The sequence below is a fragment of the Nerophis ophidion genome, linkage group LG15, assembly GCF_033978795.1.
Source record: "Nerophis ophidion isolate RoL-2023_Sa linkage group LG15, RoL_Noph_v1.0, whole genome shotgun sequence".
Taxonomy (NCBI): domain Eukaryota; kingdom Metazoa; phylum Chordata; class Actinopteri; order Syngnathiformes; family Syngnathidae; genus Nerophis; species Nerophis ophidion.
The window spans coordinates 22,637,065-22,653,683 of record NC_084625.1 but is presented as its reverse complement, the minus strand read 5'-3'; the positions used below and the strand labels follow the sequence as shown (position 1 = coordinate 22,653,683).

The window sequence follows — 16,619 nt, the reverse complement described above, 5'->3', positions numbered from 1 at the left end:
GGGGCCGACGGTCAACCTGATTATGTGATATTATGGCACGAGGGCATATTTGGAAGATTGGCCCAGGACGTTGAAAGCACCTTCATTAAATGTATTGTTCTTGATTCTTCCCCTTGCATACTCTTTTGGCCAGATAACTGGAGGTCAAAATAAAAACTGGACGCTGTACACGGCTCTTGCCCAATGTGCAAACGCAGAATGGGGCCCACCAGAGCTTATGATAAAATATCTGGAGAAAGGGCACACGTTCATGAGAGCAGATTCAATCCATGGCTCAATCGGCAAGAAAATGAAAGCTCAAGAAAACATTTATACGTTTAATGACTTTGTAAATCTTTGTAAGACAGCATCAAGATAGATTGGTTTTCCTTTGTTTTCTCAAAATCAGCTAGAAGTGAGTTACTAGGTTTTGCCTTTGGACGGGAGAAGTTTGGTGCTCATAAACAGGATCTAAGGAGACATAGTGATGTTACATCTCTGAATATGCACTTTTGAATAAAAAGGGACCTTTAAAGGTTAGGCCTTGTGAGCTCTAAAGGAGATGTTTTATATCCCAGTTTCCTTGAATGCAGCATACCTTCTTTTGTTTCCCATCCTAGTCCGCCCAATGGAGATGGTAAATCAGGTTCCGCCACTTTACCGCCCATCAAATCGAAGACCAACTTTATTGAAGCCGACAAGTACTTCTTGCCATTTGAGCTGGCATGTCAGTCCAAATGTCCCCGCATCGTCATCACCTCACTCGACTGTTTACAGGTCAGTGGTTAGTCCAGAAGTGCTTCCTACAAGCCGGCCCGGTCCAATTTGAAGCCTCATATTTTGTATGTATTTGTAGAAGCTGATCGCGTACGGTCACCTAACGGGCAGCGCTCCGGACAGCACGGCCCCGGGCAAGAGGCTCATAGACCGGATCATCGAGACCATCTGCGCGTGCTTCCAGGGGCCGCAGACGGACGAGGGTGTGCAGCTGCAGATAATCAAGGTGGGAAACCGGCTGCAAAAGCCTGTCAGCCTCAAGTCTTCATCGCGCCTTCTTTGCCCCACCTCTAGGCCCTGCTGACGGCCGTGACCTCGCAGCACATCGAGATCCATGAGGGCACCGTGCTGCAGGCAGTGCGCACCTGCTACAACATCTACCTGGCCAGCAAGAACCTCATCAACCAAACAACGGCCAAGGCCACGCTCACCCAGATGCTCAACGTCATCTTCGCCCGCATGGAAAACCAAGCAGTACGTTGTATTCTCAAGCCTGACAACACACACACACACACACACACACACACACACACCACTTCCTGGTTTCATCACTGGACAATCTCGGTGTTCCAAACAAAAGCTTGCTCTAATGTCATCTTTTTCTTTTTGAATGACACTTTCCCCCTCCTCCTCACCTTCCTCCCTCCCGCCCTGTGGGACACGTAGCTTACAAATCACAAGCTATCTTGGTCTCTGGCCTCCAGAAAGCGTGATCGCCAGGTAAAGCGCGCAGGACTGCCGTGACTCCTCATTTGCCTGATCCACAAACTCTTCTCTGTGCACTTCTGTGTGTTTGCGCTCTTCTGCCTCTTCCGTCCATCCGTGCACACGGTTCGTTGTTCCTTCGCACCTCATGCTTGCCTGTAACTTCATCTCGCTTTTGCAAGTTTACATTTTTAAGTTGACATGCACCTCCTGGGTGTTTGCTCGCTTCATGTTGCAGGTAATACGCCTCATTGCAAGTGAATTGGGGGCTAAAGGTTGGTTAGTACATGGCATCATATCATAGCAATCCTCATGAGCTCCTCCAGCACCAAGCAGTTGTGTGTGTATGACATTGGTACCTTCCCTTCCCTTGAAGGGTACCAAAGCTAAGTCATTCATAGAAAATGGTCAGTTCCAGGGTCAAGTTGCTGCCATCATTGTACAGGCAATGTTTTAAGACAGGAAATAACCATTAATTATTTAAAACTAATGACATGTGACGGACATATAGACTTTATAAGTCATATTTTGTAATAATCAAAACTATCGTGCAAGTGTAAAAAAAAAAAAGTTAGAAAACTAACTTCCGTAAATTAGCAGCCATGACCAAAACAGGTTTTTCACAAAAAGTTCAATTTCTTGTTCTATGGTCATCATCACTTTTTGCCATTTGTGGAACCTTACTGCGGTGGCATTACAAAAATGGCCAAACAGCTAATTGTAATATAGCACAGCAATCCCCCCAAACTCCTCTAAAGTTTCCACCAAGCAGTTTGATATGACATTGAAGAACCACAATACAAGTTAGCTTTAATAGAAATGGAAATAATCAATTCCTGGGTCAAACTGTTGCTTGTACAGTTTACGTAAAGTTTAAAGTGTGAAAAAAAAGGTAAAACATCAAAAGGATTCAAAATGTACCTTATTCTGATGACAAAGGCAAGTGGACATTATTAAGTCTCTTTTTTTTCATTTATTGTATTATATATAAACTAGAAACCGTATTTTCCAGGCGATGAAGCGCACCGGTATTTAAGCCTCACCCACCAAATTTTAGTAGAAATAAATATTTTTACATGTATTAGCCAGACCAGACTATAAGCGGCAGAGATATACCGGTATGAAAGAGTTTGTCAATGTTTATTTACATATATTAATTGTTTCCTAAACAATGTCTTTCACACGGCAGTAAAACTGCTGATCAAACAAAACAAAAGTCATCGTCGTGGACTTTGTAGCTGCAAAAGCTACAAAGTTAGCTAAATAGACTCAATAGGTCCAAAGTGACATTTTGGTGAATTTACGAACAATACAAAAAGAATGCAATTGTAAGTTGACAATACCAACACAGACACTTGTAAACGTGTTTGCATATTCGCTAATGCTAACAACGCTAGCTTGATTACATTACAATAACATGTACAAATATGCATGAAAACACTCCAACAGACATCATACATCTCACGGTTCAATAAACCTGAAATGTTTTAGTTATTTTGTAAAATTTATAAATGTTGCTTACCATGAATTGATTTACGTTGACCCCGACTTAAATATGTTTAAAAACTTATTCAGGTGTTACCATTTAGTAGTCAATTGTACGTAATATGTACTGTACTGTACAATCTACTAATAAAAGTTTCAATCACTCAATCAATACTTGAAGTGATGAAGAATATTTTCAAGTAGAATTTCAATGGATTTACGATAGACTAATGGGAGTTACACTTCCGGTTCAAAGCACAAAACAGAAAGTAAATGTTTAACCCCCAGTACCTGCAGTGAGCATACATGTCCAAAAGATGGCGCATAGTATTACACCTTTTCAGCTTCTCCGTAGTTGTTAAATAAAAACTATTTGTTAAATACAACGCTTTATAGTCGTTAGCGAAGAAAGATCCATAGATTAGGCACACCGTTTTATAAGCCGCATAGTTCAAGGCGTGGGAAAAAAGTACCGTTTTACAGTCCAAAAAACCCAATATATATACAAAATATTTAAATGCAATGAATTAGAAACTGCGACCCATGTGTGCCACACGTTCACCCTTCTGTTGTATAATTTAAAGAAAAGGCAACGAAAAAACAAAACATGCTGGAAATTGAATTTTCCCCCAAAACGGCTGTGAGAGATCCTTACCACTTTTTGGCCCCCTACTAACCGAGAGATACGGTACCTATTGGGTGGAGCTAGACACGCTGATCTGTACTGCTTGGTGGACACTTAAGACCTTTTTGTGATCCACTTTTAGCGTGTTGATGCGTCCCACACACACACACACACACACACACACACACACACACACACACACACAATCCGCTGCTATCTGACTGAGGCGGCATTTAATAATAAGCTTAGTTTGTTACGCCCCGCCTCGGCTGTCGTCTTGTCTTTATGCTCGATACTAATTGTTTCAGTCAGGGTGTTAATTTCCTTTAGTGGACGGTATCTTTGAAATAAACTTAATGACTTTAGGATGTCTGTAGAGAATTGAACAATAAGATTACTACGAAGAGAAAGGTCAACTATCATTGTTTTTTTGTGTGACCCATGTCTCCTTCAACTATTGTGCTTTTTCTTTCCTAAACACTTATTTGTTTTGATCAATCTGAATCAATGCACTTGGATGGCACTTGAACGCACCATGGGCTGTCAATTTAGCTTGGCTGAAGGAATGTCACTGCTTGCTCGTCGCGGTTTGTTTGTGTTTGCCACCAGATAGCGCCGTCTGTTTTGCCACTTACAAGCACGTTGTCCTTCTGTGCCCGATGAAACCGCCTCCGTAAAGCAAATGTCGGTTATCCAAATGCACACTTGGGTCTCAGGACCTAGCGAGATCAGAGGCAAAAGGGGCGGGCCAGGATGAATTAGTTCCACATGGCTAGTTTCATGGCTGTCCTACTTGTCGTTGTTTATATTTGCATATGCATGAGGAACTGCTCTGAAAATTAATTATTTTACTGCATAATACTGGAAAATATTTCCGGAAATAAAGTAATTATATTATGAGAATAAAGTTGTAATATTACAAAAAAAAACTTTCCTCAGTAAATTCACTGGTCATCGTCACACTTTTTCGTTATTCACTCAAAAAGGGGTTAAAGAGAGGGGTTATCAGGTTGAATGAATCATGGCAGCATATCATAGCAGTCCATCAAGCAGTTACAAATATGATATTACAAAAATATTATGGGAATAAAGAACATTGAAATTGTATTTGTTTAATACTTCAACATTAATTATATTTTTTTAAGTGAAAAATCTAACTTTACTAGTTATCGTACAACTTTTTTTTCTTGCCGTGTGACAATTTTACTTTCCAAGATTGCTGCTTATTTTCTATCGTAACTTTACATCTTTTTGTAGTATGACATTTAAACATAAAACATATGAACACTTCTTATAATGCTAGAAACTTACGAATTAATTGTTTTGTGTTACATATTTTTCTTGAAACCTACCTACTAGTTTTCCGGTAGTTTCATTGTTTTGCCCTTGATGCATCTGTAGTCTTGTCCGGTAGAAAAAAAACACATACGATGTTGGTAGTTTCTATATGGATCGCTGGCTTGGACATCAAGAGGCCTTTATGAGCCTTAGGGAATGCAAATAATATATAAAGTTCGAATTGGGTTTGTTGCACACACTCTTAACAGGCTTTTCTCTCTGTGTGCATGTGTGTGCCTTTATTTTTATTTTTTTCATGCACGTGTGTGACCTCCTCCCGACCCGCCATTTAGTTGCAGGAAGCAAAGCAGCTGGAAAGAGAACGTCACCGCCAGCATTCCCCGCACACCCAGAACAGCACGGAGCCAGACTCCCCTCAGCTACAAGTTCACTCACCGCCCAAAGCCCCCAGCAAGGAGGCCAATGGCCCCGTCAGCCCTCCGACCCCAAGCATCACTGTCCCGTCCACCCCGACATCGCCCTCCACGCCGGCCCCCGAAAGCGACGATAGAAGCAACAGGTCTTCGCCCGGCGAACGGAGGGCCGTGTATGAGAGCCCCGATCCGGAAAACGGGTCAGAGTTCTGCAGGGCTGAGAATGAAGAGACTGAGGCGGACCAAGCCACGGCGTCAGCACAGAGTAAGCCGGGTGACCAGGTTGGATTTTCCCATGATGTGGAATTGCACTGCATCTGTCTTTTTGTTGTTTAGATGCAGCAGTGGAGGAGGAAGACGAGGATGAGGAAGGTTCTAACTATGAGGATAAAGCGCAGGAGATTGTTCAAAGCATTCTGCAGGAGGTAGTCAGCACTGTGGCGGGAGGTAAGCTTCTACTCAGACTGAAACACGGCGTCCTCCGAATTAGACTGATCCACGCACTTTTTCGCAGGCCACTGCCTGGACCCCGCCCACCTTTGCGCCGACTCCAAGGAGCCGACGGACGAGCCGGCGCAGTCGGAGCAGGCTGAGGCGGTCCCAAAGGCCTCCCAAAACTCCCTGGAGGAGGAGAGCACCCTTGGGAGCGACACTGAGCATGTGCACGCCAACGGCATCCCCGGCACGCCGATCTCTGCCAGCTTTACGCCGTCGCTGCCTGACGACAGACTGTCCGTCTCGTCCACTGACACTCAGGTGACATTCGCGCTTAAATTTAAGACTATTTGACACAATAAATAGTCTGCTGATGAGTCAAGTCAGTTTGATGCGAGGTCAAGTTTGTGCCGATTGGCCTGAGGGGAATGAGTCAGTGCTGTCTGTCCAAATGAGCAAATGAAGACATAGATTATTAATACATTGATTTGCAACCAACTTTTATTTCCTGTAATCTCCCTTCAATATAACTTTATTTTTGGTACACGTCCACCGTCTATTCAGTTAAAGAGTTTCTTGACAATGATCACTGTGCTTGTTTTTTTTTTTAATATAAACATTCCAAGAAAAACTTGGAACAGTACAAGAAAAAAGTTGAATTTTACAGGACTAAAGTCCAAACCAATTTGTAATTTTTCATAAAACTTTGATTTTAGTGTTTATATTACAAAAAAAAATTTTTTAACAATGGGAGTAATGTTGATATTTTCCAGGACTAAAGACTGAATTTGATGTAATACACAGTAATAAACATGTAATGTTACGGAAATAATGTTAATCTATTCGAGGAATAAACTTGCAATTCTAGGAGAAAAATACTATTTTTTCTGAGAGCAAAATATGTAGTGTTAGGGGGAAAAAGATGTTATATTATGAAAAAAAAGTATTAATTTAATGAGAAAATTGAGAAAATGTTGTATTTCCAAGAAAATAATCATGTGGTAAAATTTTTAAAAATGTTTTTATCTATATGCGTCAGAAATTCATTACAAATATGGAAGTATTCGCTTTTGATCTACAACTATTCTTTGAACAATGACGTTAGTGCGCTTTTTTACTGTTTTTGGGTTTTCGGCGTACATGAGAAACAGTTCACCCATGTGAGAGTAACAGTGATGTTTTACAGGGCATAAATAAAGCTTTAATATGAAAAGCTTGTAATGTTACGGAAATACTGTTTAAATATTGCAGGAATGTAACTGCAATTTTTTATGGAAAAGACAATATTTTAGGAGAATAAAGGTGTAATGTTAGAAAATTGTCTATATTTGCGAGAAAATAGTTATACTTGCGTTAAGGTGATATCTTATTTCTATTAAAAAAATAAAAAAATGACAGTGTACATTTTAAATTGACAGCTGTTCTTTGAACAATTGTTGTATCATTCGCTGTAATTCATTCGTTTCAAAGGTTTTTGGATTTCTGTAATTTCAGGAATCGGGAGCAACGCCGGGTCAGCCGCCTGGTGCCAAGTTCTCCCACATCCTTCAGAAGGACGCGTTCCTGGTTTTTCGCTCCCTCTGCAAGCTGTCCATGAAACCTCTGTCTGACGGCCCGCCTGATCCAAAGTAGGTGTTGCGACTGTCCGCTACCGCTGTTCAGTTGCTTCTGGTGCGGGGGATCGTGCCACAACGCGCTTGAACTGAATGTCCAACCAGAATACTGCGTTTGGAATACGGTCCTATTTATTGTACAAAACTGAAAATAAAATGTCATCCAATTAGGATTCTATTTTATGGTGGCAAGTTGAATGGAATCGGGTTCAGGTGGAGGTATGATAGAAGATGGTAAAATGTAACACCGAGAGAGTGTACCAGTGGTCAAGTGCACCAAACAAAACATAAATTTCTCCTGCAGTATGACTTCACAAGACACTAGAGGTGGGAATCTTTGGGCAGCTCATGATTCAATTACGATTCAGGAGCTATGATTTCCATTAAAAATCGATTATTAATTCATTTTTAATTTACATATATTGATGCAGTTTTACATTTCTTTTTGTTTCACTACATACGTGTTTATCACTGAGAACTTTTAAAAACTGTGCATTTGTAGTAAGTAACAGTTGAATTAATTCTTACATTTATTAAATTAATGGACAAGTTTGCAAAACTGGAACATTAGAGCCCTAAAAATAAAAGAGCTGGTTGGATTTCTTGGTGAGGTGTCTCGCTGCAGTCAGACAAATTTTAGAACTGTCTGCGTCACTTTATTTACAGTAAATACATCGATTATTAACGTTTACTAATCTATTTTATCATCATCCATGTCCGAATTGCAATGCATACAAAAATGTATTATTTCGCCCTCCTCTACTCGTCGCAGTGAAATAAGTCCCCGCTCTCTAAGAATAGACATGTATCATCAGATCAAAAAACTTACATCACAGCAGTTGTTTCCAACACTTCCTGGTTTCACAAAAACCTACTTCTGATTTGTTGGTCTTGGATTTTAGGGGATAACTCAGGATTGGATTATGTGGAAATATTTTAATTATTTAATTTCAACATTGCTAATAATAATGTTTTACATCGTAGTATAAAATATTTTTTTCCACCCAAGAAAATAAAACTTGCATGTTTTTAGACAGCTGCACAACATTTTTTTATGTTAGGGCGCATCAGTCCTTCTTTGTCTGCGTGCCAAAGATGGAAGTTTGCAGAGCAGCAGGCAAATCTCCAAATGTGAAGTTTTGGTGTGTCAGCTTTCTGTGCAGATTTACTTTTACTTCAGGCAAGTTAAGGCTCTCCGAAGATCTTTGACAACTCTTTGTTTTGGTTGTTATTGTTTGTCTTAGCAAAATGTTGCCTCAGCATACTGAGGATTGCTATTATTAGCTTAACAATTATCATCATGATGAACAACGGGATTCATTTCCAAACTTCCATCCTTCAGGTCTCACGAGCTCCGATCAAAGGTGCTCTCTCTCCAGCTGCTGCTGTCCATACTGCAGAATGCTGGACCCATCTTCAAGACCAACGAGATGTTCATCAACGCCATCAAGCAGTACCTGTGTGTGGCGCTGTCCAAGAATGGCGTCTCCTCAGTGCCGGAGGTCTTCGAGCTCTCACTCTCTATTTTCCTGACGCTGCTTTCGCACTTCAAGACGCACCTTAAGATGCAAATTGAGGTATGAAAAAGGCCTTTATAAATATTTTAGCCATGGTTTAGGCGACATAATGGAAATATGTGCAGCTCTTTTAGGGTCGATAGCCTTCCCGTGTGTTTACTTTTGCCGCAAGATCAGTTAGGATTCAGGAAAAACTTGCAGAGCCTGTTGGTTGAGTACACTAGTGATAGAAAATGGATACACTATATTATATTATATACCTGTCACATATATTCAGCTAGATTCAACACAATGTAATGAGGGGCAATACAAGCGGTGTAGTGTCAGTATTTACAGCACATAGTGCAGGGGTACCTAATGAAGTGGCACATACTTCATTCAGATGCTCCCCATACAGCCACTGGTTCATATAGTCCAGTCTGAGCTGTTTTACAATCTGTTTTATCTACTTGATGAAAGAACATGACATCATGTGACCACTTGCTTTTGTTGCTGTGCTGCAGGTTTTTTTCAAGGAGATTTTCCTCTATATTCTCGAGACCTCTACAAGCTCCTACGACCACAAATGGATGGTCATACAAACCCTCACTAGAATATGTGCAGGTCTGTATTATTATTAGCATCTATTTTTTTCAATTTAGCATTTTTATATTTTAAAACAGTCTCATGTTGTAGTATTTTTGATAGCAATTTTAAGTCCGTCTAAGTGGCTCCGCTACAGTGGTTTGGAAATTTGTGGTCCAAAATTATGCTGGAGTTTTTACAGTTGTAAAAGTCTTTTTAGTAATAGAGGCCATACACATATCACATACGACAACGTAACATTAAGTAATGGAACTGGAGGACACAAATGTTAGCAGCACTAACGTCGGTATGTTCTTAAAGGACAAGATGAGACAAAATTAAATACTTCTTTAAAAGAAATATATTTTAACATGTCATAAGTTATGATTGGAATTAAATACAAAAATGTTTCATGAAATGTGTCATTAATTTATGTAATGTAAATTGACGGTTGAGTTTGACCGATAATGAAACACTGACCCAATGGGACAAAAATAAATAATGGAATGCATATTTAAATAATTGCTTAAATGTGTCATTAATTCAGTGAAATCATTTTAAAAAGTTGGGGGGGTTAGACTCTCTTCCACTCTGGTGTTGGCGGCAGTGAGAAGCCACGGGCTGGGGTGGCAATTCTTGTTTCCCCCCGGCTCAAAGCCTGCACGTTGGAATTCAATCCAGTGGACGAGAGGGTAGCATCCCTCCACCTTCGAGTGGGGGGACAGAACCTGACTGTTGTTTGTGCTTATGCACCACACCGCAGTTCAGAGTACCCACCCTTTTTGGGTACACTCGAGGGAGTACTGGAAAGTGCTCCCCCGGGTGATTCCCTTGTCCTACTGGGGGACTTCAACGCTCATGTTGGCAACGACAGTGAAACCTGGAGAGCCGTGATTGGGAAGAAAGGCCGCCCGGATCTGAACCCGAATGGTGTTTTGTTATTGGACTTTTGTGCTCGTCACAGATTGTCCATAACAAACACCATGTTCAAACATAAGGGTGTCCATATGTGCACTTGATACCAGGACACCCTAGGTCGCAGTTCCATGATCGACTTTATAGTTGTGTCATCGGATTTGCGGCCTCATGTTTTGGACACTCGGGTGAAAAGATGGGCGTAGCTTTCTACCGATCACCATCTGGTGGTGAGTTGGCTGCGATGGTGGGGGAGGATGCCGGCCAGACCTGACAGGCCCAAACACATTTTGAGGGTCTGCTGGGAACGTCTAGCAGAGTCTCCTGTCAATTCCCACCTCCGGAAGAACTTTGAACATGTCACGGGAGATGCGGGACATCGAGTCTGAGTGGACCATGTTCTGCACCTCTATTGTCGAGGCGGCTGATTGGAGCTGTGGCCGCAAGGTAGTTGGTGCCTGTCGTGGCGGTAATCCTAGAACCCGTTGGTGGACAGCGGCGGTGAGGGATGCCGTCAAGCTGAAGAAAGAGTCCTACCGAGTTCTTTTGGCAGCGGACAGGTACTGACAAGCCAAGCGGTGTGCGGCTTCAGCGGTCGCGGAGGCAAAAACCTGGACATGGGAGGACTTCGGAGAAGCCATAGAAAACGACTTCTGGACGTCTTCGAAGCGATTGTGGACCACCATCCGCCGCCTCAGGAAGGGGAAGCAGTGCACTGTCAACACCGTGTATGGTGCGGATGGTGTTCTGCTGACTTCGACTGCGGATGTTATGGATCGGTGGAGGGAATACTTCGAAGACCTCCTCAATCCCACCAACACGTCTTCCTATAAGGAAGCGGTGCCTGGGGAATCTGTGGTGGGCTCTCTTATTTCTGGGCTGAGGTTGCCGAGGTTGTTAAAAAGCTCCTCGGTGGTAAGGTCCCGGGGCTAGATGAGATCCGCCCTGAGTTCATTAAGGCTCTGGATGCTGTGGGGCTGTCTTGGTTGACAAGACTCTGCAGCATCGCGTGGACATCGGGGGCGGTGCCTCTGGATTGGCAGACCGGGGTGGTGGTTCCTCTCTTTAAGAAGGGGAACCGGAGGGTGTGTTCCAACTATCGTGGGATCACACTCCTCAGCCTTCCCGGTAAGGTTTATTCAGGTGTACTGGAGAGGAGGCTACGCCGGTTAGTCGAACGTCGGATTCAGGAGGAACAGTGTGGTTTTCGTCCTGGTCGTGGAACTGTGGACCAGCTCTATACTCTCGGCAGAGTCCTGGAGGGTGCATGGGAGTTTGCCCAACCAGTCTACATGTGCTTTGTGGACTTGGAGCAGGCATTTCACTGCGTCCCTCGGGAAGTCCTGTGGGAAGTGCTCAGAGACTATGGGGTATCGGACTGTCTGATTGTGGCGGTCTGCTCCCTATACTATCAGTGTCGGAGCTCGTTCCGCATTGCCGGCAGTAAGTCGGACACGTTTTAGAAGAAAAAAAAAAGTTTCATTAGCTGCACCAACTATAAGCTAACGATATATACCAGTACATTGTGAAATGAGATATTTACATAGAAATATTTTGTAAATGGGTGTTTACATGCCTTTATTGTTTACGAACGGTGCCTGTAAAACGGCAGTAAAACGGAAAGATCAAACAAAACAGCAAGTCATTAATGTTTGTATTCCTCCTTTACGTGATGAGTAAGACTTTCTCCTTTTTTAATAAGGTCCAAGATGTTTATCAGAATTCTTCTTCCCTGTACTTTGCAAACACTTTGATTTTGAACAGTTTCCTAAAGTTTAGTACATTGAGTTCTTTGCTTAATCCATTCCATAAATTAGCCCTTAGCGGAGAAAAATCCATAGATTTGCCGCATATTTGTATAAGCCTCAGGGTTTAAAGCTTAGGAAAAAAGTAATACAGTAATAATTCATTAATGACACATTTAAGTAATTATTTAATTAATTTTGTCCCATTTGGCATTCCATGCAGCGCTTAATTACACTCACAATTAAATAGCGACAACATGCTAAGTTAGCCTATTTGATTAATAAAAACAAAATGACCAAACTTGCAGCTTATATATCTGTAGCTGACTAACAGATTATTGGTGGGCTTTGTTTTCAAAGGTGTAGTGAATCCTGTTTTGGTTTGTTTGTACCAAAATGGAGGGTGTATACACATGGTGGGCTTATATACTTAGCTAAGGGTAGAGGCGATATAATGTCTGTGTGGAAAGTAACTTTAAAAGTGAAGCGTTTCAGCTTCTCTTAAAGGCCTACTGAAATGAGATTTTCTTATTTAAACGGGGATAGCAGGTCCATTCTATGTGTCATACTTGATCATTTCGCGATTATGCCATATTTATGCTGAAAGGACTTAGTAGAGAACATTGACGATAAAGTTCGCAACTTTTGGTCGCTAATAAAAAAGCCTTGCCTTTACCGGAAGTAGCAGACGATGTGGACGTGACGTCACCGGTGTGAGGGCTCCTCACATTGTTTATAATGTGAGCCACCAGCAGTAAGAGCAATTCGGACCGAGAAAGCGACAATTTCCCCATTAATTTGATGGAGGATGAAAGATTCGTGGATGAGGATATTGATAGTGAAGGACTACTAAAAAATAAAATAAAATAAAAAGCGACGGCTACGGGCGGCGGCAGTGTGAGCATTTCAGATGTAATTAAACACATTTACCAAGATAATTCTGGAAGATCCCTTATCTGCTTATTGTTTTAATAGTGTTTTAGTGAGATTATAAAGACATACCTCAAAGTCGGATGGCTGCGGTGAACACGCCAGTGTCTCCGAGAGAAGCCGAGGAGCCAAGCTCACAGCTGCCTTTTTTGACAGCTACTGCAGGAGAACGAATAATCCACTGATGTCTCCGGTAAGATATATATAACAATTTTCCCATCCAAAAACATGCTGGTTGACGGAGAGAAACATGTTCGCTTGACCACTCTCTGTTAAAGCTTCACAACAAACAAGGAAGCACCGGCTGTGTCTCGGTGCTAAATACACCTGCAATACACCGCTTTCCACCAACAGCATTGTTTTTTATAGTCTCCATTAATAATTGAACAATTTGCAAAAGATTCAGCAACACAGATGTCCAAATTACTCTGTAATTATGCGATGAAAAGAGACGACTTTTAGCCGTAAGTGGAGCTGATGTAGTATGTCCCCTCCAACCAATAACGTCACAAACACACGTCATTATTCGCTTCATCATTCCGCGACGTTTTCAACAAGAAACTCTGTGGGAAATTTAAAATTGTAATTTAGTAAACTAAAAAGGCCGTATTGGCATGTGTTGCAATGTTAATATTTCATCATTGATATAAAAACTATCAGACTGCATGGTCGGTAGTAGTGGGTTTCAGTAGGCCTTTAAAAGTAGATTGTTCTCATATTTGGTGCTCATAAAAACGGCTTTAGGGAAATCAAATATTGTTAGAACAGGATTAAACCGGATCCAGTTTGCATTTTAAAGGCTACATTTCCATACAGCTCATGTAATGAAAGTCAAAATGTTAATTGTAGTGAGGTTACTCCTCTGCCGACTTGTCCTTTACTGTAGATGCCCAGAGTGTGGTGGACATCTACGTCAACTACGACTGTGACTTGAACGCCGCCAACATATTCGAGCGACTGGTCAATGACCTCTCGAAAATAGCGCAGGGTCGCGCCGGCCACGAGCTCGGCACCACACCCCTGCAGGTGACCCCATTTCGCCTATCTGTCTGTGTGTAAATCAATTAGTGCAATGTGCTAAATTATGATGATTTCTGTATCCATTCTAGGAGCTAACTTTGAGAAAGAAAGGTCTTGAATGTCTGGTGTCCATCCTGAAATGTATGGTGGAGTGGAGCAAGGACCAATATGTCAACCCCAACTCACAGACCAGCCTTGGTAAGACCACCTGTGATGTCACCTCGCTACTTCTATTGTTATTCTTTGACTATCATGACATTTAAAGCACATATAAAAATGTATCTTAGCTTCTAACTATGCTGTCAAAGCTGAAGAGCCGAGTCTGTTTCAATCACTGGCAAGGAATGTTGCATTGCCTTAAGTCATTAGGGGATGTAGCAGGAGCTCCTAGTACATAACAGTATTTGATATAAATAATAACTCTTACTGTAATTTTCTTCTTTTTGTGCATGACTGAAAAGCAAAAGCAGGTACCAGTAGAATGGAAGTGGTTGTTAGACTGTAATGTGACGTGACTAGCTTGATCAAAGCCGTTTTCTCTATGGGTGTTTGTGGTTTTAGTTAAATTAGATCGGCATTTTTTGTGATTACTGAGGTGACCAAAATATTAGAAACAGCTCTCAGTGTAGCGCATTTAGTGCACCCCAGTACAAACAGCAAGCATAATACCTTGATGTACCGCTTATTCTCTTGTCCCGGGAACCAAGAATGGGGAGCCAAAATGCCAGCTCACATTTCCTGTGACGCTGTAGTAAATGTTTTAAAGAGTTTCCGACGTGTAAGCCGACGCTCCTAACGCGGCACAGGGTTACAGTCAACCAGAACCCTTAGATTGTTTCTGCAGCTTTCTTTACAACTCTTCTTTTTGTTATATTAGTTTCCCATTCTTTTAGTAACATGAAATAGATGTGTTAAATAATTGTTTATAAAGCATTGTTTGTCAAAATAACATAATTTATTGTAACAAATATTGTAAAATTTAATTAATAATACAATTGTAAAACCCCCTAATAATTATAACAAAAATAATAGACTAAATATTTATTCACATTTTTTTTTGTCTTTATTTTTTCTCCTATGTTAGCTCCTGGATGCTACGATCCATTCATCCATCTATCTCTCTTTAAATTACCAATAGAGTGGAAAAACAAGTTGGCTTTATATGCTTAAGGGTGCTTCATTGTATTCATTAAACCATAAACAATCGTATTTACAATCTGCAAAATATGTGAAAATTACATCTAAACGTCACAAAATGCCACAAATTCAGTCGACCATTTTGAATATTCAGTACTGTCTGTAGATTCTACATCACTATTATCAGTTCAATCATACTGGAAATAAACAAAAATACACAAGCATTGGATAGAGATGTGGTTTTTATCATTCACAATCCTTATGTAAGACAATAACACATACATTTGGCTTTTTTTATGCATTCGAAATTGTAAATAAATAACTAACAATTAAGTCAACAGTTCGAGGGTCCTCAATTGCGCCCATTATACTCTCTCTAAAAACAACCAGAAAGCACAAACCATACTCTATTAACATGTCGTAACCTAAATTTCAACCAAATATGAGTGATATTGTTATTATAAGCGCCAACGCAGACTGCCTATATTAGCTGCGCATTGATAGCGTTGACCTAATGCCAACTTACGCTGCTATTGTTGACACACTATAAGCCGGTGACTGCTTCTGCTTCTTCTCAAATTTGCTAAATGTAAATTCTAGATTATAATTAATGCAGCTCTCACCAGGTAATAGACAAATTTGGCCATGGATCGAGAGGCTGGTGCACTTTGACATCCCCCGCAATGTTGAAAATAAATGACTCTAATTGTAGCAACTTTATTTTAACCCTTTTTGAGGATTTTGATTGAATCTTCATCTAAATGTAATTATGTGAGCGTCCCGTTGAGCGATATCCCAGCGAGAGTGGAAATATAACAGTAAGTTTTTGTTTTATTATGGTTTATCGTGGTTCGTTCGTATGTTTAGCACCTAGCAAGTGCTCTGTATAAATGGTGAAGCTTTATGTACATTTGCACCTAAATTATTATTTATTATCAATTTAGTTAGAATCCGTTCATTTTAGCACCGTGTAATTGTATGTAAATTTATTTTTCATCAACTTTAGTATTTTCTTTTGCAGTGTATTTGATTAATATTTATTATGTAATAAGCCTGACCTAATATTTGATAATAATATGTGTTATTAACAAATGCTTTCGTATCATTTGACAAGGTTTATAATGTTAAACTGTAAGTAAGTTAGATATAAAATGATTAACTACAAATAAAATCAACAGTAAGGTTAATAATTCAGTGTTTATATTAGAGTGGGCCCCGGGCCTCTTTGTAGTGGAAAAGTTGGGCCCTGAGGTCAAAAAGGCTCAGAACCCTTGTTACATATATCCATCCATCCATTTTTCGACCGCTTGTCCCTTTTGGGGTGGCGGGGGGTGCTGGAGCCTCTCTCTGCTGCATTCAGGCAGAAGGCGGGGTACACCCTGGACAAGTCGCCACATCATGGCAGGGCCAACACGGATAGACAGACAACATTCACACTCACATTCACACACTAGGGCAAA

General features: G+C 41.0%; 1 protein-coding gene across 2 annotated transcripts in view; it reads left to right on the top strand.

The window, feature by feature from the left end:
* The window catches only part of arfgef1 (ADP-ribosylation factor guanine nucleotide-exchange factor 1 (brefeldin A-inhibited)), a 67,515-nt gene that overhangs the window by 33,563 nt on the left and 17,333 nt on the right, over window positions 1–16,619 (top strand). The window contains exons 3-14 of one of the 2 annotated variants that reach the window (XM_061921845.1): window positions 600–756; window positions 836–982; window positions 1,051–1,230; window positions 1,423–1,476; window positions 5,203–5,548; window positions 5,620–5,730; window positions 5,798–6,039; window positions 7,213–7,346; window positions 8,674–8,908; window positions 9,352–9,451; window positions 13,889–14,028; window positions 14,112–14,220. In XM_061921845.1, coding sequence (XP_061777829.1) covers window positions 600–756; window positions 836–982; window positions 1,051–1,230; window positions 1,423–1,476; window positions 5,203–5,548; window positions 5,620–5,730; window positions 5,798–6,039; window positions 7,213–7,346; window positions 8,674–8,908; window positions 9,352–9,451; window positions 13,889–14,028; window positions 14,112–14,220 — 1,955 coding nt within the window. The remainder of the gene's footprint in view (window positions 1–599; window positions 757–835; window positions 983–1,050; window positions 1,231–1,422; window positions 1,477–5,202; window positions 5,549–5,619; window positions 5,731–5,797; window positions 6,040–7,212; window positions 7,347–8,673; window positions 8,909–9,351; window positions 9,452–13,888; window positions 14,029–14,111; window positions 14,221–16,619) is intronic. The other variant, XM_061921846.1, reaches the window with a different exon arrangement.